This window comes from Salmo salar, chromosome ssa11 (assembly GCF_905237065.1).
Source record: "Salmo salar chromosome ssa11, Ssal_v3.1, whole genome shotgun sequence".
Lineage (NCBI taxonomy): Eukaryota > Metazoa > Chordata > Actinopteri > Salmoniformes > Salmonidae > Salmo > Salmo salar.
The window spans coordinates 77,948,857-77,975,910 of record NC_059452.1 but is presented as its reverse complement, the minus strand read 5'-3'; the positions used below and the strand labels follow the sequence as shown (position 1 = coordinate 77,975,910).

At 42.9% G+C, this 27,054-nt stretch overlaps 1 protein-coding gene across 1 annotated transcript in view; it reads left to right on the top strand.

Annotated features, from left to right (window-relative positions):
- LOC106563163 (transmembrane protein 132D) overlaps positions 1-21,952 on the top strand; it is a 92,180-nt gene extending 70,228 nt beyond the window's left edge. Inside the window, exons 5-8 of the mRNA XM_045688884.1 lie at positions 9,235-9,440; positions 13,792-14,074; positions 19,528-19,719; positions 20,406-21,952. Coding sequence (XP_045544840.1) covers positions 9,235-9,440; positions 13,792-14,074; positions 19,528-19,719; positions 20,406-21,461 — 1,737 coding nt within the window. The 3' untranslated portion in view covers positions 21,462-21,952. The remainder of the gene's footprint in view (positions 1-9,234; positions 9,441-13,791; positions 14,075-19,527; positions 19,720-20,405) is intronic.
- Positions 21,953-27,054: the final 5,102 nt, after the last annotated feature.

Genomic DNA, 27,054 nt, shown 5'->3' with positions numbered 1-27,054 from the left:
TGAACTTTGTCTAAAGAAACCACATTTGTAGTGGACCTGGGATTCCTGGAAGTGCCAATGGATGAAGATAATCAAAGGTAAGGGATTATTGACGATAGTATTATTGAAATTAGATGGTTACAAGATGATGCTAACCTATATAGCCTAGCCTATTGTTCTTAGCACAGCACCCGGTTTATTGCAACTTGTGATTTCCCAGTAAAGTTATTTTGAAATCTGGCAATACAGTAGCATTTACGAAATGTTAAAATATAATTATTTGAATGACAATATTATAATTTACCAATGTTTTCGAATAGTAATTTTGTAAATTGTAACGTTGTTCACCGGAAGCATTTCAGAGAAGAAAAAAATCTGAATTTCACCGCTACTGTAAAATGCTGTTTTTGGATATAAATATGAACTTGATGGAACAAAAAATGCATGTATTGTATAACATAATGTCCAAGGAGTGTCATCTGATGGAGATTGCCAAAGGTTAGTGCATAATTTTAGCTGGTTTCTGCTTTTGGTGACGCCTGACCTTGAATTGAAAATGGATGTTTGTACTTTTGTGGCTATGTACTGTCCTAACATAATCTAACTTTATGCTTTTGCCGTAAAGCCTCTTTGAAAATCGAACAATGTGGTTAGATTAAGGAGATGTTTATCTTTTAAATTGTGTAAAATAGTTGATTTTTTGAGAAATTGAAATTATTAGATTTTTGATGGTTTGAATTTCCAGCCTTGTTAGCAATCCCGTCTCGGGGTTCATTGCTAACCTGTAGCCCCAACAGGTTTTTAAGAACAAATTCTTATTTACAATGACGGCCTACCCTGGGCTTAACCTTAACCCGGACCACGCTGGGCCAATTGTGCACCGCCCTATGGGACTCCCAATCACGGCCGGTTGTGTTGCAGCCTGGAATTGAACCAGGGTCTGTAGTGATGCCTCTAGCACTGAGATGCAGTGCCTTAGACCGCTGTGCCACTCGGGAGCCCCTTAATCATTCTTAAACAGTCAGTAAATTGCTTAAAGCAATAAAATCATTTTTGCCTTTATGATATCATGCATGCAAGCTTACCGATAATGTCCACAAAGATAGAGCAGCAGACCAAGCCATATGCGAGACGAGGAGCCTATAATGTTGGATAATTCTTCTGGTCGGTGTCAACTTCCTTCATTAACAGGCACTGAGGAGATTGATTCTGTTACTTGCTTACTTATTGTTTGTGTCAGATATTTCCAATTTGGGATAGTTGTTTACTGAAATAGTTGCTCATTCTACTACAGGGGCTACAATGTGGCTACAATCGTCTCGCTTTTGGCGGAATGTGAACGTGTTATCATGTGATGCTGCCTACAAATCCCATCTCAAATGGCAGTAACCTACTGGAAAAGTGCTGCCTACAAATCCCATCTCAAATGGCAGTAACCTACTGGAAAAGTGCTGCTTACAAATCCCATCTCAAATGGCAGTAACCTACTGGAAAAGTGCTGCCTACAAATCCCATCTCAAATGGCAGTAACCTACTGGAAAAGTGCTGCTTACAAATCCCATCTCAAATGGCAGTAACCTACTGGAAAAGTGCTGCCTACAGATCCCATCTCAAATGACAGTAACCTACTGGAAAAGTGCTGCCTACAAATCCCATCTCAAATGACAGTAACCTACTGGAAAAGTGCTGCCTACAAATCCCATCTCAAATGACAGTGACCTACTGGAAAAGTGCTGCCTACAAATCCCATCTCAAATGGCAGTAACCTACTGGAAAAGTGCTGCCTACAGATCCCATCTCAAATGACAGTAACCTACTGGAAAAGTGCTGCCTACAAATCCCATCTCAAATGACAGTAACCTACTGGAAAAGTGCTGCCTACAAATCCCATCTCAAATGACAGTGACCTACTGGAAAAGTGCTGCCTACAAATCCCATCTCAAATGACAGTGACCTACTGGAAAAGTGCTGCCTACAAATCCCATCTCAAATGGCAGTGACCTACTGGAAAAGTGCTACCTACTAGGGTAGGTGCTTTTTGGAGGCAGGCAGGGGAGCAGCCTTTGCATTGGTTAAATAATAAAGGTATGCTACACCAAGATAAGTTTCCATTCATACAAAGTGTCAAAACAATAGCCCAGCGCTGGGCGCAAACTCCTGATGCTCAGAGATGAAGTGTGCTGCTCAGACCACTGCCCTACAGCAGGTCACAATGCTTTGACAAGCCATGAGAATACATGATGTATGAGGTCGGTTGCTTTGCAGAGCCTTCCTCACACCATAGCCTCTTAAAGTAGGTACTGCATTGTATAATCTACAAACACCGCTTCCAGCTGCCCCCTGGCGGCAATTATACATTTTAAATATTTATTCAAATCCTCCTGCTGCAGGATTATTTTCCGCCTGTGATGAAATGGGTCATATTAAGATCTGACACCTGTAGAGTGGCTTTGATGAATGGAAGCTGTGCCCTTTAGTACAACACAGAATAAACAACATGTGGTTGTGTGTACTCGACTTTTGAGTATTTGAAATCATTTAATATAGTATTTGAACCTATCTGTGCTTGATTAAGCTTGCTTGTTATAATTAATGGAAAAAGTGCAACCCGGCCTACCTGTAAATACTATTTAAACCCAAATTTGGTGTGAACATGTACGTATGTATATTGAGTAACACCATACTCTAACCTTGTTAGGCAGAATTACCATATGCTGAGGGTTTGTGATAATTTAATTAATTATCTTTTCCAAGGAGATTGGTTAAGGTACCCTAATTAGATATAGACCCAGTGCCAGTGCTAATTAAAATGGTGATAATGCTGATAATAATAATGTTATATCTATAGTGCGGATTCTATTCACCGCAGATAGACAGAGAGCACTCTGCTCTCCACTTCCCTCACAGTTTTTGTCTCAAACAGCACACACTGATAATTGCTTAGTTTATGATAATGTGAGCGGGGGATTTCTGTATGTGTGCGTGGGGGTGTGCATTTGTGTATGTGTATGATTATGCACAGTATGTGTGTATTTTGTGTGTGTAGATTGTTATTTGTGTGAAAGAAAGTTAGAGAGTGAGAGCTCTCAGTAGGTTTAATTATCCACTGAGCGATGTTGACCTCTGGAGAGAAGCCCTCCCCACAGCACCCCCATTAGAGAGGCTTTAGGAACAGTCCATTGTACCCCCTCTCCTCGCCTCCCACCCAAATTATAGTTAAGATATATTAAACATTTCTCATATTAGCTCCCCAGCAGCGTTGATTGGGGAGTGTCTGTTCCCTCTCTCCTGTCTATTTTTGCCTGACTTCTGGCATTCTTTTCTGATGAGCATTGTGAAAGCAGCCATGGCCAACCGTAATTGCACCCAGTGTCGTTACTGAGGACTGTGACTTCCCTATTGGCTGTCTCATAGCTCAGAAAGGTCAAAGGTCATGCCAGTGTGTTAAGGAGCCCCTTTCCTCTCATTGGAAAACGGATCTGGTGTCAAGGTAGTTTCCGTTTGTATTATACAAACTTTATGTACCGTACTTTCATGTGAAAATTACCTTTAAAGACGGTGATTACGAGTCTAATGCGTCTCGGTGTTAATGGAAGGTTACACTGTGCAAGTCAAGTTGAATCCAAGATGGCGTAGCAGTCAGACGTCTTTGTCCTGTCGTGTCCCTTGTATATATCTTTTTACATCTTTTTCTTCGCATATCTTTTTAAAATATTTTCCTAAACCTCAACTTCTAAATACGCTCCTGCAACCCGCCTCACCCAATGTGGCGTGGGTCTGTTATTTTTTTTTCTCTAAAGTATTTCTATTTACTTCGGATCTGGAATCCCTCAACTGAAGCTACCTACCTGTCACGCCCTGACCTGTGAGAGAGGGTTTGTTTCTCTATGTGGTTAGGTCAGGGTGTGGGGTGGGCATTCTATGTGTTGTATTTCTTTGTGTTGGGCCGAGTATGGTTCCTAACCAGAGGCAGCTAGCTGTCTATCGTTGTCTCTGATTAGGAACCATACTTAGGCGGCCTGTTTTTCCTTTGGGTTTTGTGGGTAGTTGTTTTCTGTTGTGTTCCTTGTAACTTGACGGAACTGTTGATGGTTGGTTTTGTTGTTTTGATTTAGTGTTTTCATTAAAGTAAATATGAGCACTTTACACGCCGCGCCTTGGTCCCCTTTGTACAACTCACGTCACACTACCAGCTATCAGTCAGCAAACCATTGCTAGCGGTCATCAGCTAACCTTTAGCTCGGAAAGCTCTCGCCAGTTTGAACAACGTGACTCAAACCAGAGCATAACGGACCTATTATTATTTTAATATATTCCCCCCCCCCCATATCCCCAGATTCCTACCGCAAACTCTGAACATTTTCATCTGCATCTTCACAACTAGCTAACCGCAATCCCGGGTGACTACTCCTGGCTAGCATTTCCATCCCGGAGCAAGCACCAATTAGCCTGAAGCTAGCTCGGCCAGGGCTCCTGTGCTACCACCGAAGCCCACTCCTGGGCTACAATATCCGGACCCCTTCTACTGCCGGTACGGGGCACGGAACCCCGCCGATCCTCTACGACTGGAATACCGACATAATCTGCCAGAGGATTCCAACAGGCCCCTCAGGCGCGACGTCCGCTGAAGGCCCATTCTGCTAACCAGCCTGCTAGCTATCTAGAGCTACTTGGAACCCAACTAATTCCACGACTGGTCTATCGACGTCACCGCACGAAGAGGCAAAAACAGACTTACCCCCATCGCGACGTGACATGAGAGAACTTCTGGATAAATTGCAGGGGTTTGATAGCACAAGCAGGGAGCCCAGCCAACAGCGAGTTGTAGTAGTCCAGACCGGGGGAGAACAAGTGCCTGGATTAGGATCTGCAGCACTTCCTGTGTGAGGTAGGGACGTACTTTACGGATGTTGTAGAGCATGAACCTGCATGAGCAGGTCATTGCTTTGATGTTTGCAGAGAACGGCAGGGTGTTGTCCAGGATCATGCCGAGGTTCTTTGCACTCTGGGAGGGCGACACTGTGGAGGAAGAGCAGTTCCGTAAATTTGTAGTTTTTTTGTATTTTACCCTCTTTTTCTCAGCAATTTTGATATTGCCTCATTGCTGCAACTCCCCAACAGGCTCGGGAGGCAAATATTGAGTCATGCGTCCTCCGAAACATGACCCTCCAAACCGTGCTTCTTAACACTCGCCCGCTTAACTCAGCTGCACCAATGTGTCTGAGGAAACACTGTTCACCTGACAACCAGGTCAGCCTGCAGGCGCCTGGCCAGCCACAAGGAGTCACTAGGTCGCAATGAGCCAATTAAAGCCCCCCCGATCAAACCCTCCCCTAACCGGAACAACGCTGGGCCAATCGTGCACCGCCCTTTGCGACTCCCGATCACAGCAGGTTCTGATACAGCCTGGGATCGAACCCGGGTCTGTAGTGATGCCTCTAGCACCACGATGCAGTGCCTTAGGCCATTGCACCACTAGGGAGACCCTGAGCAGTTCCATGTTGTTGAGGTTGAGCTTGAGCTGTGCTTGAGCTGCCAGGTATTCAGAGATGTGTGTCGCCACCTGGGTGGGTGGGTGCGAGGGAGGGAGAAGCTTCACCCAGGTTAATGTAGGTTCTAAGGCACAGCCTGCTTTTATGACAGTTAAATGAAGATACAAGACTGAGAAGAGAAGCAGAGAGAAGAGAGAGCAAGAGTAAGAAGGAGAGAGTAAAGGAGAGCAAGAGAAGAGAGAGAGGTTGAGCTGACAGAGAAGCCTAAACTGTCAGATTGGTGCTATGACGAGTGGGTGGTCTGAAATAATTTGTATACAAAACTGCCAAGACACGTCCAGCGAAGAGTGATGATAGTCTGCTTTTGACTAGTTTTATAAAAGACTAATTGCACATCCAAACTGTGGGCATATGCTGAGGTAAACAGTGATGCCCATGTTCATTATCACTCCATCCAAAGCTTCAGATGAATGGAAAATGGTTGTTATTATAAATGAAAGGCTTTGGCAAGCTGTTGAATATGGAGACACTAAAACAAAATCTGTCCTCCAAGGCTTCTGTGAAAGAAGACATGCCTGATCAAGTGATTTAACCCTAAGATGGCATTGGTCCATCTGTGGTTCAGTGGCCACATACGGTGCCTTCAGGAAGAATTCATACCCCTTGACTTATTCCAAATGTTTTTGTGTTACAGCCTAAATTAAACATTTATTAAATAGTTTTTTTCTCTCACCCATCTACACACAATCCCCCACAATGACAATGTGAAAACATGTTTTTAGAAATGTTAGCAAATGTATTGAAAATGAAATACCATTCACCCTTTGACAGTGATTACGGCTGTGTCTTTCTGGGTAAGTCTCTAAGAGATTTCCATACCTGGATTGTGCAACATTTCCCATTATTATTGTCAAAATGCTTCAAGGCCACTCTGTAACATTCACGGTCTTCTTGGTAAGCAACTCCAGTGAAGATTTGGCCTTGTGTTTTAGGTTATTGTCCTTATTGTCATTCAAAAAGTCTGTTAACCCATTACAGTCCAAGCACTGTCTACAAAGCTTTATGGAATTGTTTTAAGGAAGTCTTGTTTATTTGATTTAGAATTTTAGGACCCATTGAAGTATCAATAAATATATATAAAAAAATTATTTGAAGAAGTGTATTTTGCCTTACTGCTATTAGCCCATACAAAAGCATTGAATAACAGGTTCACTAAATAGAACAAAAGATAGTCCCCCCCAAGAAATCAAAAGAAGTTTGTACTGAATTGTCTGTCCTATACCTGAACGATATAAGAAACCTTTTTTTTGACGTGTACATTATTTAACTCTTTATTTCTGGCATTAAACAGTCTAAACGGGGGGGGGTCTACTAAGCCATATGGAGTTGTTTTAAGGCTGTCATACCAAGGATAATTTTTGCTATTTGATTTAGAATTTTAAGACCCTTCGAAGTATAATTTTTTTTTTTGATGAACAATTATATTTGGCCTTACTGCTATTAGCCCATATAAACATATTGAATAACAGATTCACTACACGGAACAACAGATGGTTTCTCTGTGGAGATGGGAGAACCTTCCAGAAGGACAACCATCTCTGCAGCACTCCACCAATCAGGCCTTTAAGGTAGAGTGGCCAGACCGAAGCCACTCCTTAGTAAAAAGCACATGACAGCCCATTTTAAGTTTGCCAAAAGGCACCTAAAGGCTTCTCAGACGATGCGAAACAAGAATCTGGTCTGATGGAACCAAGATTGAACTCTTTGGCCTAAATGCCATGCGTCGCGTCTGAATAAAAAACACTGTTTTTGCTTTGTAATTATGGGGTACTGTGTGTAGATTGATGAGGGAAAAAACAATTGAATCAATTTTAGAATAAGTCTGTAACATAGCAAAATGTGGAAAAGGTCAAGAGGTCTGAAATCTTTCCAAATGCACTGTACTTCCATTCATTTTTTAAACTGGTAATGGGGGACCTTCAGGTGAGTCTTGTGAGGCCTGTGGGCATCCTAAACAACCAAGATGTATGTGTTCGTGGGAGTTTACACAGAGGGGTCATATTAGTGTGTAGCCCACATCGTTTGGAGACTACAGAAAGAAATTGGAAGATAGGGTGTATCTACTTCAGACGAGTCCAAAGCCGCTTGTAGGGTCATATAGCAAAATGGAGAACACCATCGTGTTTGTGAGAGTCTGATCTTCCCATAAAGGGGTAATTCGTTTATAGGCCAAACGATTTGGACGCTGTAGACGATTTTGTGAGAAGATCTCTCATGGTCTGACAAACACCGCACTAGCTCTGTCACCTTTCAGCAGATGTGGAAGTGCAACACGTGGATGCTGTGGATTGAGAAGCATCCAATGCAAAAAATCCTGACAGATTTATATGCGGATTTATATAGGATGTTAGACACTATTATTGCACACAGAGTGAGTTCATGCAACTTACTATGTGACTTGTTAAGCACATTTGTTGTCCTAAACTTATTTAGGCTTGCCATAACAAAGTGGTTGAATACTTATTGGCTCAAGACATTTCAGCTTTTCATTTTTTATTAATTTGTAACAATTTTGAAAACATAATTCCACTTTGACATAATGGGGTATTGTGTGTAGGCCAGTGACACAAAATGTCAATTTAATCTATTTTAAATTCAGGCTGTAACACAATGAAATGTGGAAAAGGGGTTGGGAATACTTCTGCAGGCACTGTATGTGAGTGGCTTTGGAGCTGATTGGAGGAGACGGGGCGGATTCAGCCAATCGTGAAGTGGCTTGAAGTTAGGGTTTTGTTTTTGATTGGCATTTGGGATTTGTGTCTTTCTCTGCTCTATCTGTTAATACTTTTAAGCCCATTTCTCCACACTGGCCTTGTCAGTATGCACACACACACACCAACAATATATCCCGTTTTTACCAATTTCACTTCAGATTCTGATGTTACTCCCACCCACGTTTCTCCAAACGTAACATTTAGAAGTTTATTTTACACCCTGGGTTGATCCTCCTGCTCCGCATCGATCCATATATCCAAACGTCAAACTTCAAAATGTTTTCAAGTTAAGGGTTAAGGTTTGGATAGGGTTAAAACAAAGTTTAGGCATTCATAACAAATGGTTAAGTTAAGGGTAAAGGTTTGGGATAGGCAAAAAAATAAATGGTCTTCCTCTGGGATTGAAAACACGATCTTCGGATCCAGAGTCACGGGAGTCATGAGATTACGCCAGTCCACCATCCCTGTCCACAATGCACTAGCAAAACCCAAGCCTAATTGATGGCGCTCACTGTTGCCCTAGACATCCAATTTCAAAGTCAATCTTGAACGATCTGGCTGCATGCGCGCACACACACACACACACACACACACACACACACACACACACACACACACACACACACACACACACACACACACACACACACTTGAATGGAGACTTCAAGGGTATGGTCAAAGAATGCCAAGTCTGTCATCAAAATCATTACAGAGCAGAGGGAGAGATTTAAAATCTTTGGAAATGGCTGATTTTCTTTTGAAGGATATAAACATAAAAACATTTTCTTCCTCTAGCCATACAAACTTGCATGACTAATATTTGCATAGAAATAATTTATAACTCTTGGCCCTTAAAATAATAGAAAATGTTGCATCGTATTCTTTCATAAAGCATTAGCCTAAATGTCAAACTTAGTTGCTTTTGTTGCTCTTAGTTGCTCTTTCTCTTAATAATTATTTTCCCTATTTCTCCTCCTTCTCCCCCCCAGGTGTCGGATCGTTGTGACTATGTGTTTGTGAATGGGAAGGAGACGAGGGGGAGGATGAGGACGGTGCTCAACTTCACCTACAGCTACCTGAGCGCCCAGCTGGAGATGAGTGTGTGGATGCCCCGCCTCCCCCTGGTCATCGACGTTGCTGACCCCGAGCTCAGCCAGATCAAGGGCTGGAGGGTCCCGGTGGCGACCGGCAAGAGGTATGTGGTTTTACCAGACAGTGAGATGTGTTACCTGGTTCATACTGCTTGGGAAACAGATGTTCATAATAATTGTAGTGCAGAGTAAAAAACTAAGATTCAAGGATCATCTTCAAACATCATGTTAATTAAAGTGGTTTTACCATCACCTCTCATATATTTACCACTTATTTTCTAAGTAGCCTTGGAACCTAATGCACCAGTCTGCCCACATATAAGTCCATCCTCATCTGGAGGTTTAGAATAACTGTGATGATGCTAATGTCTTAATCATGATGCCTACACCTGTCCGGTATTACGCTCCCTCTCTATGGCCACCGCTGTTCTCTGGATACCCAGGTGACGCCAGTGACTCAGATGCTCTCTTCGAGGGGTTGTGAGAGGCTTAAGAATATGACTTTCAATTACTGTTGTGACTCTCAGTCAATTCTCTCTGTGACTCACTTTCTGTCAGCCAGACGCAAGACTAACATGTCTGACAATTCTGTCCTCACCTCCACAACATTCTGTAAAAGTTCTTACAAAGGCAGTCAACCTTGTTCCTGTTTGTTGTGAGGGCGAGATTGATTGGTGGCAAAGGCATGTCTGAACAAGGAAGAAAGAGGGCAAAGACTAGAGTTGGAGTCTGTATTTCATTTTCTCTCCTTGTTATAGAAAGAACCGTTTTTCTAGAAAATATGACATCCTAGCTTGATGCATATGTTTTTTAGGTTGAGGCATGTGTTCTGTAGATTTTTCAGTAGCCAGGCCACCAGGTGGCACTCTAACACATCTGCCCCTGAGTGGTTTTGTCCAGTGGGTAGGAGAGCTGAGAGAGCCAGTCGAGTCATATTGTGCTTCTGGAAGCGAGCTTATTACACGACCAGACCTTATCTGGCCTGAATGCCATCCGTGAGAACATGCCTCGCCCACTTCTTTTTTATTTTTTGCTGCCCGCCGCTAATGTCACCTGAGTTAGGCTGCCATGTAAGTGTCGTCACGCTGGTGAATGGGGTGGAGGGGGGAGGCATGGAGAGCCCGGGCAGGTCCAGCATGTTAACCTGTCAGCCTGTTTTTCTGCCTGGATGGCCACACCTCATTAACCTAATGGAAGCTGTCAGTATCACACTTCCCCCGGCCACCTGACCTAGCCCAGGGCACAAAAAGGAAGGGAGGGTGGGAGTAGAGAAAGAGCGAGAGAAAGGTGTTTGAATTCAGTGAAAGAGAATGAATTCAGTGAAAAGCGAGAAAGAGACTTGAATGACAAAACACATTGTAGGAGTAGAGCGAGAGAATGGGAGGTAAAGAGTTTAGAGAGAATGGAGAGTTGAGTGGCGTCAGGGTAATAGCCTCTTTGTTGACTGTCTGTCACAGTGCTCCACTGTTTACAGGAGGTTAGATTCCCTGAGCCACGCTCTCTATCACTGGGCTGAACAGGGTTACCTCTCCCTGATCTGTACTTTACCTCATCCTACTGCTGCTGAATGGGTCTAATCATAGTAGATGAAAAACACTGGGTCCCTATAGATTTTACATTTATATTTTAGTAATTTAGCAGGCACTCTTATCATGAGTGAATTACAATTAGTGCATTCATCTTAACCTGTTGGGGCTAGGGGGCAGTATTTTCACGGCCGGATAAAAAACGTACCCGATTTAAACTGCTTACTACTCTTGCCCAGAAACGATAATATGTATATAATTAGTAGATTTGGATAGAAAACACTCTAAAGTTTCTAAAACTGTTTGAATGGTGTCTGTGAGTATACCACAGAACTCATATGGCTGGCCAAAACCTGAGAAGATTCCATACAGGAAGTGCCCTGTCTGACAATTTGTTGTCCTTCTGTTGCATTTCTATCAAAAATACAGCATCAGTGCTGTAACGTGACACTTTCTAAGGCTTCCATTGGCTCTCTAAAGCCGCCAGAAAGGGGAATGGGGTGTCTGCTGTCTCTGGGCAAAGTACAGCAGCAGAGTTTGTAAGTGGTCAGCCTGGGGACAGTGAGACTGAGATGCGCGTTCACGAGACTTCTCAATTTTTTTCTTTCAGCCTTTGAATGAATACATCGTTGTCCGGTTGGAATATTATCGATATTTTACGAGAACAATAGCATAAACATTGATTTTAAACAGCGTTTGACATGCTTCTAACCTGTTATGACTAGGGGGCAGTATTTTCACGGCCGGATAAAAACGTACCCGATTTAATCTGATTATTACTCCTGCCCAGAAACTAGAATATGCATATAATTATTAGCTTTGGATAGAAAACACTCCAAAGTTTCTAAAACTGTTTGAATGGTGTCTGTGAGTATAACAGAACACATTTGGCAGGCCAAAACCTGAGAAGATTCTGTACAGGAAGTACCCTGTCTGACCATTTCTTGGCCTTCTTGATTATCTCTATCCAATACAGGGGATCTCTGCTGTTACGTGACACTTCCTACGGCTCCCATGGGCTCTCAGAAGGCGGCAAAAAGCTGAATCGTGGCTTTGCAGGCCCTGGCTGAAAAACATTAGCGCGTTTGGATAGTGGCCGGTCAGAGTACTATGAGACTCAGGCTCGTGCACGAGGGGATCCCATGCTTTTATTTTCTCTCTCTTTGTACATAAACACACTTTCCCGGTCGGAATATTATCGCTTTTTTATGAGAAAAATGGCATAAAAATGGATTTTAAACAGCGGTTGACATGCTTCGAAGTACGGTAATGGAATATTTAGATTTTTTTGGTCACGAAACGCGTCGGGCGCGTAACCCTTCGTCACCCTTGGATAGTGTCTTGAACGCACGAACAAAACGCCGCTATTTGGATATAACTATGGATTATTTTGAACCAAACCAACATTTGTTATTGAAGTAGCAGTCCTGGGAGTGCATTCTGACGAAGAACACCAAAGGTAATCAAACTTTTCTAATAGTAAATCGGAGTTTGGTCAGGGCTAAACTTGGTGGGTGTCAAAATAGCTAGCCGTGATGGCTGGGCTATCTACTCAGAATATTGCAAAATGTGCTTTCACCGAAAAGCTATTTTAAAATCAGACACCTCGATTGCACAAAGGAGTTCTGTATCTATAATTCTTCAAATAATTGTTATGTATTTTGTCAACGTTTATCATGAGTAATTTAGTAAATTCACCGGACGTTTTCGGTGGGTATGCTAGTTCTGAACATCACATGCTAATGTAAAAATCTGTTTTTTGATATAAATATGAACTTGATTGAACAAAACATGCATGTATTGTATAACATAATGTCCTAGGAGTGTCATCTGATGAAGATCATCAAAGGTTAGTGCTGCATTTAGCTGTGGTTTTGGTTTTTGTGACATATATGCTTGCTTTGAAAATGGCTGTGTGATTATTTTTGGCAGGGTACTCTCCTGACATAATCTAATGTTTTGCTTTCGCTGTAAAGCCTTTTTGAAATCGGACAATGTAGTTAGATTAACGAGAGTCTTGTCTTTAAAATGGTGTAAAATAGTCATATGTTTGAGAAGTTGAAGTTATAGCATTTTTGAGGTATTTGTATTTCGCGCCACGCGATTCCACTGGCTGTTGACTAGGGTGGGACGCAAACGTCCCACCTAGCCCAGAGAGGTTAAGAAAGCTAGGGGAGACAACAACAAACTGTATGCAGTTGTAGTTAGTATATTTTCCCTCAATAAAGTAGTTATCAGCAAAGACAGTGCTAGTAGGAAAAGTAACAAGGTTTCAATCCCTTGTTTAATTCAAACAATGGAATAAAATGGAGGAGAAGATAGAGACAGTGAATTTAGAGTAATGGAGGAATTGTCATGTCTGCTTCCGCTCTCCCTCTCTGGCGCTCGAGGGCGCCAGGCTGCCCTTCATTACGCACACCTGTCACCATCATTACGCGCATCAGCGCTCATTGGACTCACCTGGACTCCTTCCCTTTGTTGTTTGCCCCGTCTATAACTGTCTTCTCCCCCGTTTGTTCCCTGTGTCAGCATTATTGTCGTTATGTGTTCATGTCCAGAAGCTGTCCTGTCCTTTTCCATGTCCGTTGCTATTAAATGTTCACTCCCTGCACCTGCTTCTCGTCTCTACCAGCGTCAATCCATACAGGAATAGAATAGAACAGCGTAGAGAGCTATTTGATATGTACTGTAAAATACAGACTTTCTCAAATATCAAACAGTTTCACCTTGCATGTGACCATATTTTTAGCCAGAAATTAGGTTGCATTGAGATAATTATATCTGTGCTTCGGAGTTGACGAATACCCACGTCCAAATATGTCTGTGTTAACTGCAGTAAACTGTTGATTTGCTCTACATTTTCCTACTTAAATGCTCCTTTTATTCTGCTTCTTTCCAAGCTGTTTTTTTCCCTTCTTATTTTCTCCAGGTATGAGAGGGTGAGTGCGGATGATGGTGATGAAAGTGACAGTGAGAGGACAGAGAGTGGCTGTGTCCCCCAGTACCAGAGCACCACGGTGCGTGTCCTCACACACTTTGTGGCCCTGGGAGTTGACGGAAATGGCCAACAGGACTTCTTGCTGGGCAGTGATTGGCAGGTGGACGTGACTGACCTGGTCCAGGATTTACTGAGGGTGGAGGACCAACGTGTGGCCTATCTACTGGAGGGACAGGTCCTGATTGGCCTCAACACTGGCACAGCCAAACTACAGGTGTGAGAGAGAGGGAGATGAAGGGAGAGAGAGAGAGAGAGAGAGAAGTGATTAAAGAGTGACACAGCAGTCTGAACGTTTGAGTGTGAGTGAAATGGCGAGAGTGTGATCGAAAGTGGGAGAGACAGAGATCGTGGGGTGAAAGAGTGGTAATGAGAGCTTCAGTGTGTGTGAGAGAGCTAGGAACAGAGAGAAACCTTATGATGAAGCGAGAGTAAGAGATAAAGAGTGCCTGCTTGGACAAAATAATAGAGAATGGGTAGTGCAAAAGGAACGTTTGGAAAAACACAAAGAAAACGGAGGCTCTTTGTGAGTGGGGCTTTTAAAAAAGGTTACCGAATCGATCTCGGCACAGCACAAACACTTAGCCAATCAGGGACTGACAAAGCAACGTGAGCCTGCAACACGCCCAATAAAGGCTGCTAAGTCTCAGAGGGCGTGTAGGCTCACACACACCACCAGACACCCCCCCATCCCATGTAGATCATTACTAACAGCAGGCTCCTCTGGAGGGCGTTGAGGGGTGCCCACTTACGGTGTAAAATACAATCGATCAAGGTTTTCCCCAACAACACAACAGCTCTTCCAAGGCCTGATCCATGGACATACATATCCTCTCCTTATTGTTGTTGGTGTCCAGTACCCTATTACCTTTACGTTACCCAGGTTGGTCAGTTGAGAACCATTTCTCATTTCCATTGGAGACCCCGGCCCACAGACAGAAACACGCAGCAAAGATATCTATTGGGAAATAGATGGAAATTATATCAATGGTTGCACTGTATTGTCCCTCTATTTGTGTGTGCTCTTTAGGATGGTTTGAGAATAACTATGACTCAATAACAGTGGAGAGGCACTTTATGATGTCAAAGCTGTTTACCCTGTGATCATTCACTCTGCTACGAAGCCATCATGTCCCTGCCCTGCTATTATAGGTGGCTTATTACACACACACACACACACACACACACACACACACACACACACACACACACACACACACACACACACACACACACACACACACACACACACACACACAAAGTAAACAAATGTAATGTTTTAATCCTCCCCTCCTTATGCTGATCACTCACATGCATAGAAACACACAAAACAGAAAACACTATGCTTTTCGGTCTCTCTTCATCAATGTTTTCCTCTCCCCCCTGAAGTGCACACACACTGGCACTCAGAGAAACCCACATGCAGCAGCCTCAAAGGAGTATTGACAATGCTGTTAGAGAAGCTGTGAAGTTTTATTTGATAGCAAAATTGCCTCTTTGTTCACTGGAGTGATTTTAGATCCATCTACAAACAAGAGGGTCTTCAATTGTCTGGAATTAAATTCAGATAAAAAGCAGAGCAATCACTGCAATTGGCATGGAGGGTCTTGGAATCAAACTATCAAAGGGAATTCTGATGAAAGGGGAGCAGATTGCCCTGGGTCTCCACAGTAACCAAAAATCCAGCCATTTCATGTGTCAGATACATCTCTGCCTGCAGTGCGGTTCGCGCTGCCGCTAAATTGATAAATCACTCTACCTCAGACAAACCGGTTATTAGCTTTAAAAGGCACAATCACTGCTTTTCCCAAGCCCTAACACTTCCATTAGTAACTACGGCAGGGAAAAGCTTACTGAAAGCTTCAAATGCAGCATTGAATGGTTCAATGTTTTGTTATTCATGTTTTTACAACGTCACCAACAGATGCAATTAAAGGCCCAGTGCAGTAAAACATGATTTACCTGTGTTTAATATATATTTGCACACTGAGGTTGGAATAATACTGTGAAATTGTGAACATTACGATAATGCCCTTTTAGTGTATGACAGTGGTGGTCAATGCTGTTTAAGATGAGGGACGGCAATATATTTTTTGAATGAGCATGGCTTTATTTCTATTACAGCATATTGGATGACTGTCATTCATATTCCATTCACCCGGTTCAATGTAACATCGATAGGTTTAGGCTACTACATGACACTCATGAGGTTGCTACAACGTAGCCTATGAATGAAAGATTACACCGTAGGTGCACACAGGTCGAGAGAAAATGTTGAGGTGACAGACATTGACAGACCGTTTTTCAACAGAATCGGCAGAATGAATACACCTCGGGTCACGCTAAACACAATTCACATTCATAGCAGCCACGTTATATTCTTTCTCACATCTATGCGCTCTCCTCCTCTCACTTTTTCCCTAATGTTTGTGGACTTCAATACAACTCATCAGCTGTTTATGACCAATCAAAAAAAAACATTCCAAGTCAAACCATATCATATCAATTGCTCCACACTGCCTACATCATTGTCACCATATTAGCTAAAGTAACATCATAGTCAACATTGCTAATAGAACTAGCGTGTTAGTAAACCCGCTACAATCATGCAATAACGTTACAGTGTATACTCAGTTAGCAGTTTAGCAGTTACACTGGCAGGCCCCGGTGGCAATAAATTAGTATAACCAAAAGCTTACCTTGACTTGGAAGAGTTTCAGTGTTGTGTTGGATACTCATAATTAACACAGCATCCCTCTGTTTGAGCAAGGTGTTTGAGTAGGCTAAATTAGATAGCTGCATTTGCTAAGTAAGTGAAACTGAAAGTGCAAAACAAATACAATCTCTCTGTCTCTCTCTATCTCACCACATATTATGCACTGCAGTGATAGCTAGCTGTAGCTTATGCTTTCAGTACTATATTCATTTTCTGATCCTTTGATTGGGTGGACAACACGTCAGTTCATGCAGCAAGAGCTCTGATAGGTTGGAGGACATCCTCCGGAAGTTGTCATAGTTACTGTTTAAGTCTACGGAAGGGGTTGAGAACCATGAGCCTCCTTGGTTTTGTATTGAAGTCAATGTATCAAGAGGATGATGGAAGCTAGCTGTCCTCCGGCCACACCATGGTGCTACCCTACAGAGTGCTGTTGAGGCTACTGTAGACTTTCATCGCAAAACAGTGTGTATTAATAAATTAATTTACAATTCCAGTCAAAAGTTTGGACACATCTACTCATTCAAGGGTTTTTCTTTATTTTTACTATTTTCTACATTGAGGTAGTCACCTGGAATACATTTTAATTAACAGGTGTGCCTTGTTAAAAGTTAATTTGTGGAATGTATTTTCTTCTTAACGCATTTGAGTTGTGTTGTGACAAGGTAGGGGTGGTATACAATTTTTTGGTTACTACATGATTCCATATGTGTTATTTCATTGTTTTGATGTCTTCACTATTATTTTACAATGTAGAGAATAGTAAAAGTAAAGAAAAACCCTTGAATGAGTAGATGTGTCCAAACTTTTGACTGGTACTGTATTTAGTATAGTTTTATCTAAAAATGATCACTTTTATAATGTTTTACAATTTTTATTTTTATGAAATTCACTGAGGAGGATTGTCCTCCCTTTCCTCCTCTGAGGAGCCTCCACTGGTGTAAGAGCTATTGAAAAGACCGCCTGAAATTTCAGCCTGTTTTGGTGGGATGGAGTTTTGGCCTGCCTGGTGACACCCCCAGGTGGTAAATTAGTTTTAAAACCAAAAAGAAAGAGAGTTTCAAATGTCTCTGCCAATAACGGCTAGTTTTCAGTTTTCCACACACAGTATATAACTTAATCGTTATCCACAAATTGTTTGATATTGAGATAATCTTGAGGATATTGAGGAAGTTACAGGTAGTTTTGCGAGACAATGCTAACTAACGTTAGCACAATGACTGGAAGTCGTAGCATGCCAGCAGGTACCCATAGACACTAACGAAAGTTACCATTGGCTCATGAAAGTACCTCTAATTTCCTTCATAATGGACACAGAGACATACAAATGGTATCATCTGACTCAGGGGAAATAGATAAAGGGCCTCATTGCCAAAATCCCAAAGTCTCCCTTTTAAATAATGTCCCCCTCTTTACTTTGTTAGTTACTTTTATTTAATGATTATTTTATTTCACTTTATTCTAGAGTAGATTAAAGGACATTGGATGAGAATGTGGTGGTATGTGTTCTGCTGGATTTTAGGATAAAGCTTTTGGCTTAATCTGACCAGTGACACAATGTACCCACTTAGATAATAAAATTGTCCTAAATAGACCTAAACGCACCAAGGTAACATCAAGATAACAACAAGGTAACTCTACCTATATGATCATGACAGCATATGTTGACGTATGACCCAGCCCTAGAGGTGTCACAGTACACAGATCTACACGGCTGGTTTATCTATGTGGCAAGCATGCAACCGTGCAACTCTAACAGTACGGTGTTGTGGATGGGAAGTGTGTTGGCCCAGCCTGTGGTCCTGTACAGCATGGGTTCCCAAAGTGTTTCACTATGGGCCCCCCTTCCAGCATTGGGGACCAACATGCACCACGTCTATTTCTATGGGTATAAGAACTGTTCATGACACAAACTGATCACACCCTTCTTGTTGGTGGAGAGAATTTTGCAGGTATACAGCTTATTTCCTGCAATTCTACACATTTTGTCATGGGGTGCAAAAAATCTTTTGCAGTTTTAAAGCTAATTTTCTTGCAATTCTATACATTTTGCCATGTCTAATGTGTATACATGTGATATTTGAGTGACCAAAAAAGTACAACAATATCCATGGGCTAAAAAACCTAAATAAAAAAACGTTAGTTGACATGGGCTTGTTGATCTGTACATTTCTGACAAGTTATTAATGGCTCTTTAAGGTATGCAATGACTAACATGACAAGAGAAACTGATGATGCCCTACCTAATTTCAAAATTGCACCTTGTGCATTCTACTATTACAACTATCAAGAATAATCCTTTAAAAACATATCTTTTTTTGTTGGGGGGGCCCTTGCACCCCCCCAACCCCGGGGGTGCGCCCCACAGATTGGGAACCATTGCTGTACAGATGAGGCAGTGATCAGTGCTGACAGTACATTATGGCAGGGTGGAGGCGTGGGTCTGTGTAGGGGCTGGTGGTGGAGAAGAGGAGAAGGGTGGAGAGGAGACTCAGGCCTAATAGGAGCAGATGGGAGTGATTCCCTTCTCATCACACATCACACACATTTACATGCTTACATCTCCAGCAGCCCCGGGAGGCAGGGAACTGCCAGTCAGACAGACGCAGGTGGAGTTTGTGTGTGTGCGTCTTTGAGAGTGTGGCTGGCGATCGCAGATGCAATTGAGGGTACAGTACATGCATCATCTTGTTTTGGGTCATATAAGCACTGAACAGTAATAAAGAGCTTGGGTCATGGTGTTTCCTCTAAGGAGGTCAATTATGTTCTTTCTTGAGTGCCAATATAAGCTTGTCATGTTGACGTCTTCGCGCGTCCCGGGTGATGTGAACCAATACAAGCGCGCGTGTGTGTGTGTGTGTGTGTGTGTGTGTGTGTGTGTGTGTGTGTGTGTGTGTGTGTGTGTGTGTGGGGGGGGTCTGTTTGTATACTAATGTGTGTGTATGATGTTGCAGGTGATGTCACCTCTGTCTGACTTGATCCTGGCTGAGCGGATGGTCAGGGTTCTGGATGAGAAAGTGAGCGTGACAGAGCTGGGAGTGCAGCTGGTCTCTGGCCTCTCTCTGTCCCTCCAGCTCAGCCCAGGGAGTAACAGGGCCATAGTCGCCACTGCTACCACACAGGAAGTCATGCAGAAACTCAAACAGGTTACCACACACACATGCCTCAGCAACCTAATGCACCAAATATATAATATGTTCACCCATAGATAGAAATTATATATGGGAATTATATGAGATATATGAGCAATCTATAAAGCTAAACTGCAACTTTCTCAGCTGGAATAGGTGGAGTCACATTTGCTGCCATTTGATCCTTTATAGTGAATATGATGTGTTTCTAATGTCAAAGTTTTGATCTAATCTCAATGGAGATGTCTTTTTCTGAAACTATGACATATTTTCAGAGGAACAGCTGCAGAGTCCTTCTTCTCATCTGAAGTTCTCCTCTGCTTTTAAAACTGGCTATTAAAACATATATTTACATCTGCAGGGGTTCTCTCTCTCTCTCTCTCTTTACTTCTACACTCACTCATTCTTTCTTTTTCTCTCTTGATGAAGATGAAAAGATTAGACTCCTGCTCATACCATTTTCTACTGTGTAGTAACATAGTAGCACTTTTATATTATGACAGGGAAGCATGCTTTCCTTTTATACCTGCAGCAGTTATGTGTCCCATGGGGAGTTGGTGTTTTAGAGTAGACATGTGGGTGGAGATTGGTTTTGTTGAGGCACTACTAAGACAGATTTATTTGGAGTTTACCCTTATGATAGAAGAACTCCGATGTCTTTGTGTGTGCATGTGTATTCATGTGTGTTTGTGTGTCCTCAGGAGTCCCTCATCAGTGCCTGGCTCCAATTCAGCGACGGCTCCATGACCCCTCTGGACCACTACGACCCCACCCAATTTGTGCTCACAGCCACCTCATTGGACGAGCAGGTGGTGTCGGTACGGCGCAGCGCGGAGTGGAAGTGGCCGGTCATCGTGGCAAACGGCGAAGGTCAGGGGTTACTGGTGCGTGTGGAGATGACATCATCAGAGATCTGCCAGAAAACAAAGCGACGCACCATTCTGGCAGCCGGGGTGGGAAATGTCTGCGTTAGGTTTGGCCGCTCTGAGGAGCCATACAGCCACCCTGGAGGCAAAACACGACCAGACCCGCCCTACTACGGAGGCTCCATCTCTGACATTGAGGCTGGGATCATGAACCGGGGGGCCACGACAGTCAAGACCCCTATCCCAGTGAGGCCCAACGGGGACAGGCTGTCGGCCGACGGAAGAGTCCCTGGCGGATTCTCTGAGTTCCCTGCCCAGGAAGAGCTGCCGCGGGGCCGCAGCACGGACGAGGATCTGTTGTCATCACGCCGCAGCCTCACTGACCTGGAGATCGGTATGTACGCACTGCTGGGGGTCTTCTGCCTGGCCATCCTGGTCTTCCTCATCAACTGCATCTCCTACGCCCTCAAGTACCGCCATAAAGAGCTGCCCCTGGAGGCCCCCGAGGCCATGCCCCATGCCCACGACTGGGTGTGGCTTGGCCAGGAGGAGGGCCTGTGTCTGCAGCAGCAGCAGGACGAGCTGGGCAGCACCCTGGAAGAAGGCAGCCAGTTGCTGAACGGCGGTGTTCTGAAGGGTAGTGCCCAGGGAGGCTGCCCGGGAGGCAGGAACGAGTCACTCAACTCACCCACCACCAAGAGGAAGAGGGTCAAATTTACCACCTTCGCCAACATCAAGTCCAGTAATGGATGCCCAGTTCTAAGCCCGCTGGCACTCGGACAGACCACCGACATTAAGTGGGTATGTCCGGACATCGAGCTGGGGGACTCGCAAGAGCTCCGGAATTACATGGAGAGATTGAACGAGAATGCTACAAAAAACATTGTATAGAGGGCTTGATTTTTTTTGTGGACAAATGAGTAACTCTAACTCACCCGAATGCCTTCAGAGTAAGAAGGGAGTAAGGGGTGCTTTTTACCGGAACTGCTTGGCACTGTACCTCGCCATGACAACAAGATGGAACATTCCAGCAAGTGTTGTTTCCATGGTAACTGTTGTAATAGTTGATGATCATAAATGAGGTGGGGGGTGGGAATTGCCATGACACCACATTGGATATGTGGGAATTTGTGAACTTGAATGTCACTTTAATTCGTTTAGATGTCTGTTCCCTTGTCTTTAATTAAAGAAAAGCTAACAGTGCATTCAGAAAGTATTCAGACCCCTTCACTTCCTTATTTTTCAAATGAATTCAATTCAATTTTTCCCACTTCAATCTACACACAATATCCCATGACGACAAAGCAAAAATAGGTTTTTAGACATTTTTGCAAATGTATTACAAATAAAAAACAGAAATACCTTATTTACAGAAGCATTCAGACCCTTTGCTATGAGACTCGAAATTGAGCTCAGGTACATCCTGTTTCCATTGATCATTCTTGAGATGTTTCTACAACTTGATTGGAGTCCACCTGTGGTAAATTCAATTGATTGGACATGATTTGGAAAAGCACACTGTTGTCTATATAAGGTCCCACGGTTGACAATGCATGTCAGAGAAAAAACATGAGGTCGAGGGAATTGTCCATAGAGCTCCGAGACAGGATTGTGTCGTGGCACAGATCTGGGGAAGGGTAACAAAAAATGTCTGCAGCATTGAAGGTCCCCAAGAACACAGTGGCTTCCATCATTCTTGAATGGAAGAAGTTTGGAACCACCAAGACTCTTCCTAGAGCTGGCTGCCCGGCCAAACTGAGCAATCGGGGGAGAAGGGCCTTGGTCGGGGATGTGACCAATAACCCGATGGTCACTCTGACAGAGCTACAGAGTTCCTCTGTGGAAATGGGAGAACCTTCCAGAAGGACAACCATCTCTGCAGCACTCCAGCAATCAGGCCTTAATGCTAGTGGCCAGAAGGAAGCCACTCCTCAGTAAAAGGCACTTGACAGCCCGCTTGGAGTTTGCCAAAAGGCACCTAAAGGCTTCTCAGACCATGAGAAACAAGATTGTCTGCTCTGATGAAAACAAGATTAGACTCTTTGGCCTGAGTGCCAAGCATCACGTCTAGAGGAAACCAAGCACCGCTCATCACCTGGCCAATACCATCCCTTCGGTGAAGCATGGTGGTGGCAGCATCATGCTGTGGGGGATGTTTTTCAGCAGCAGGGTCTGGGAGACTAGTCAGGATTGAGCAAAGTACAGAGAGATCCTTGCTCAGGACCTCAGACTGGGGCGAAGGTTCACCTTTCAACAGGACAACAACCCTAAGCACACAGCCAAGACAAAGCAGGAATGGCTTCGGGACAAGTCTCTGAATGTCCTTGAGTGGCCCAGTCAGAGCCCGGACTTGAACCCGATCTAACATCTCTGTAGAGACCTGAAAATAGCTGTGCAGCAACGCTCCTCATCCAACCTGACAGAACTTGAGAGGATCTGCAGAGAAAAATTTGAGAAACTCCCGAAATACAGGTGTGCCAAGTCATACCCAAGAAGACTCAAGGCTGTAATTGCTGCCAAACCTGTTTTTGCTTTGTCATTATGGGGTATTGTGTGTAGATTGATGAGGGAAAAAACAATTGAATCAATTTTGGAATAAGGCTGTAACGTAACAAAATCTTGAAAAAGTGAAGGGGTCTGAATACTTTCTGAATGCACTGTGTTTCATTTCGTTATCATGCGCAGCTCTCTTTTAAAATCATGATTTCCTTATACTATTCTATATGATGTGGTTGCTTTTTTCTAGTCATGCCATGAAAACTCTTAAAATCTGTAAAATAGTCATAAAAAATATAAATTTGTTTTGCGTCCACATGAAGCTCTCGGCTTTTCTGATGTTAAGCAATTATAGATTCTATGAGAATAGTGTTCAAAGCTATCAAAGTTGTAAATAAGTAGAGCAGAAAGACTGGTTTGGAATACGTGAGACAACATTTTGTAAAGTATTCTGTATTTTTGTACATATTTCTTTAGTCTGTCCTTCTTTTTGAGTTACATTTTTGTTCTCCAGAGACCAACATGCATGTTAGTGAAAACAAAGCCCAAGCCTGGCTTAATTCCTGTTGATCCATCAGAATTAAATGTGTACATACTGCACAGTCTTCCCTATGAGACACATGCCTCTCTCACACACCTCCCTGTCAATGACATGACATCATTTTATAGCTGAGCTCCAGATATTATTTAGCATTTTTCTTAATTTCTTTTCCTTTTTCCTATTTTTTTTTTTTTTTTTAAATCTCCTTTACTTTTTTACTTGTATTTTCTTTCGTTATCTCTTTATTAATAGAAAGCAACACCAACGTCTCCTCCTTACTGTTTGTCACATTATTTTGTTATTTTGTTGATTCACTCAACTGATTTGAATGTCTAGTTTAAACCTGTAGACTACATGCAGGGTTTCACACTCCTTATGTCATTAGTTTAATTCTGAACCTACATTACATGTAATTGTTGGTGAGCATAACTTCTGATATCTTGTTTTAATCCCCATTTTGGATCTATTTATTTCTCTTTCAGAAGGACCATAATAACTGCAGATTATTACACTAACACTGAGCCACAAAACCCAAACACACAGTATAGTTCAGGTCTATTATCAGAACTAATGGTTGGGGTAGATAAGTATAGTATCCCAGTGGAGAAAATTGTTTGAAATAACATCATTACAACCACAAACTAGTTGAAATAACATTGTTATGACATAATTTTAAAAAATGGAATAGTAGTATAGGGATTGTAGTATACGGATACACTAAACTTCACTTCAATGACATGAGCTGCTGAGTTCCAGATGGAATAGTAATCGGCTACATGGCATAACTCCTGACTTGCCCCCCCCATCCCAATCCCCTCCCTATCCCTATTCCCCTCCATATCCCCATCCCCTCCTTTCCCATCAGTCAGATCCATAGATGTCCATCCCTTACTGGTTTCAGAATGGCCTCTGGATTGATTAAAACTAAAGGTGATACCTCTCTCTCCTGTTTCTGTGTGATTCATTTGTCTAGACGTTAAATTCATCCCTCTATCTATCTGTCCAGATTGAGGTACCCATCCGAAAATTCACGTTTGTGCAAACAGACAGCCGCTCTATCAAATACCAAGATGGGCCTCCTGTCAGTGCATCTGCCAGACAGTAAGCTGGGAAAATAAGTAATTCTGATGCCTGCCTTCCCAAAGTACTACTTTCAAACTTGGCTGAATCATTAGAGTTGTTTTACAACACAACAATTATGACATCTATTACCATCTTTTGAGTTTGTTTTGGTCAGGTCATGTGATCAGGAAAAGCTCCTGGCCCTAATGATGAGTATCACAACTATTTCCATAATGTACTTTTATGCTTCTCATATTGTATGTTATGATTCCACTACAACAGAAGAGCTCCATCTCCAGCTCTAGTATATTAAAAAGCCTTTTTTACCGCTCCTAGACAATTAGTATATCTCCCCTAGAACACAGGCCTGGCTCCCCTTTGTGAAAGGGCAAGCTAATTAATGATTACTGGGACGAGTTTTACTACATGTTAATGTGCCATTTTCTATGCAGCTCTTCAAGCTAAATGATTGTACCCATTTAACAACCCAGATGTCAATGATGTTCTAATGAAGCACTAGCCCCTTGCAGCACCTGTGAAGAAGAGGGAGGGGGAAGCAATGAGTCCCCATCCAACTCACTGGACTTTGTGTATTCTGTGTGGGTTTGAGGCAGCAGACTGCTCCGATACAATAAGCTAGAGGATATTCTACTAAAATGTTTGGGTTTCATTTGAAGAGCAGTAAAGTGTTTCTGGAACAAAGTGTATCTTAGTGAAATGAAAAAGACGAGTAAAAGATGAGTGGGGACGAATGAGTTTGTAGATAATTTTGAAATCCTGGGTGAGTAAGTGGCAGAGGGCACTCGTTTGTGAAGTGAGTATGAGTGAGGCCTACGTTGCTATTGTTAGTCATGTTTTCTCTTTTTGCTACTCACTGCTCTTTCCCTATTGATCCTGGCCTCTATGTTTAATGAAAACACCAAAACAGATTAAACTCGCCCCACTTTCCCACCCTATACTTGCTTTGCGTGTGTGTGTGATACATCATGATAAGTGGTTATTTCACAAATGTTTCGTCCCCCCTTTTGATTCTGATTATATTGCATTCCTATCAGTGGCAGGATGGATGTTGGATCCTACAGGGATTATGTGAAAGCTATCGGAGTTGGCAGGCCCTTTCAGCATTTCCATTGTCTGCTGGTGTGTGTTTGGTAGAGGGTGTGGATGAGAATGTGTGTACAAATGGGTATTTCTATGTGTATATGTGTGTTTGTATGAGAGGTGATTTATGAGTTAGACAAGTGCAATTAATGCAGCTGTGACTGTGCTATTGTTCTCTCCTCCCTCAACATTGCATCTCTACCCAGGGTCAACATGGCATAGCTAAGCAGACAGTCACTGAAGTGTCCTATAAGAGAATGCCTTCAACCTAGCCCTGTGTGCAATGCACCGCAATGAAGCAACCCTCTGAGGAAGTCCCTGCAGTGTCAAGGGAGATGTAGAAACAACGTAGAGTTCAGGAAGGAAAATGATTCATCGCAGCATTTTTAGATGCTTGTGGTTCACTCCTATTCCCTGTGGTGTTGGCCTTATTGAGATCCTAATTGAGGTATTGCTGCTAACACCCCCCCCTCTCCCTCCGTGGGACCCCTCTGTGGAAGAAGTTGGTCTGTTTTATTTTCTGTTTCTCATTTTATCTAAGATGGTATATCTGTATTGTAGGTCTACGTTGTCAGTGTCTGGAGGGTGGTAATGATGAGTGTTCAAATCAAACTTTATTTTTCACATGCGCCGAATACATCAAGTGTAAACCTTATAGTGAAATGCTTACTTACAAGCCCTTAACCAACAGTGTAGTTCAGGAAGAGTTAAGAAAATATTCACCAAATATACTAAAATAAAAATAAATAAAAAATAACACAATAAAATAACAATAACGAGGCTATATACAGGGGGTACCGGTACCGAGTCAGTTTGTGGGGTTACAGGCTAGTTGAGGTAATTTGTACATGAAGGTTGGGGTGAAGTGACAATGCATAGATAATAAACAGTGAGTAGCAGCAGTGTACAAAACAAATGGAGGAGGGGGTCAAATAGTCCAGTGGGCATTTGATTAATTATTCAGCAGTCTTATGGCTTGGGGGTAAAAGCTGTTAAGGAGCCTTTTTGTCCTCGACTTGGCGCTCTGGTACCACTTGCCGTGCGGTAGCAGAGAAAACAGTCAATGACATGGGTGACTGGAGTCTCTGACAATTTTATGGGCTTGCCTCTACACCGCCTATTATTTAGGTCCTGGATGGCAGGAAGCTTGGCCCCAGTGATGTACTGGCCGTATGCACTACCCTCTGTAGCGCCTTATGGTCTGATGCCGATCAGTTTCCATACCAGGTGGTGATGCAACCGGTCAGGATGCTCTCGATGGTGCAGCTATAGAACTGTAGAACA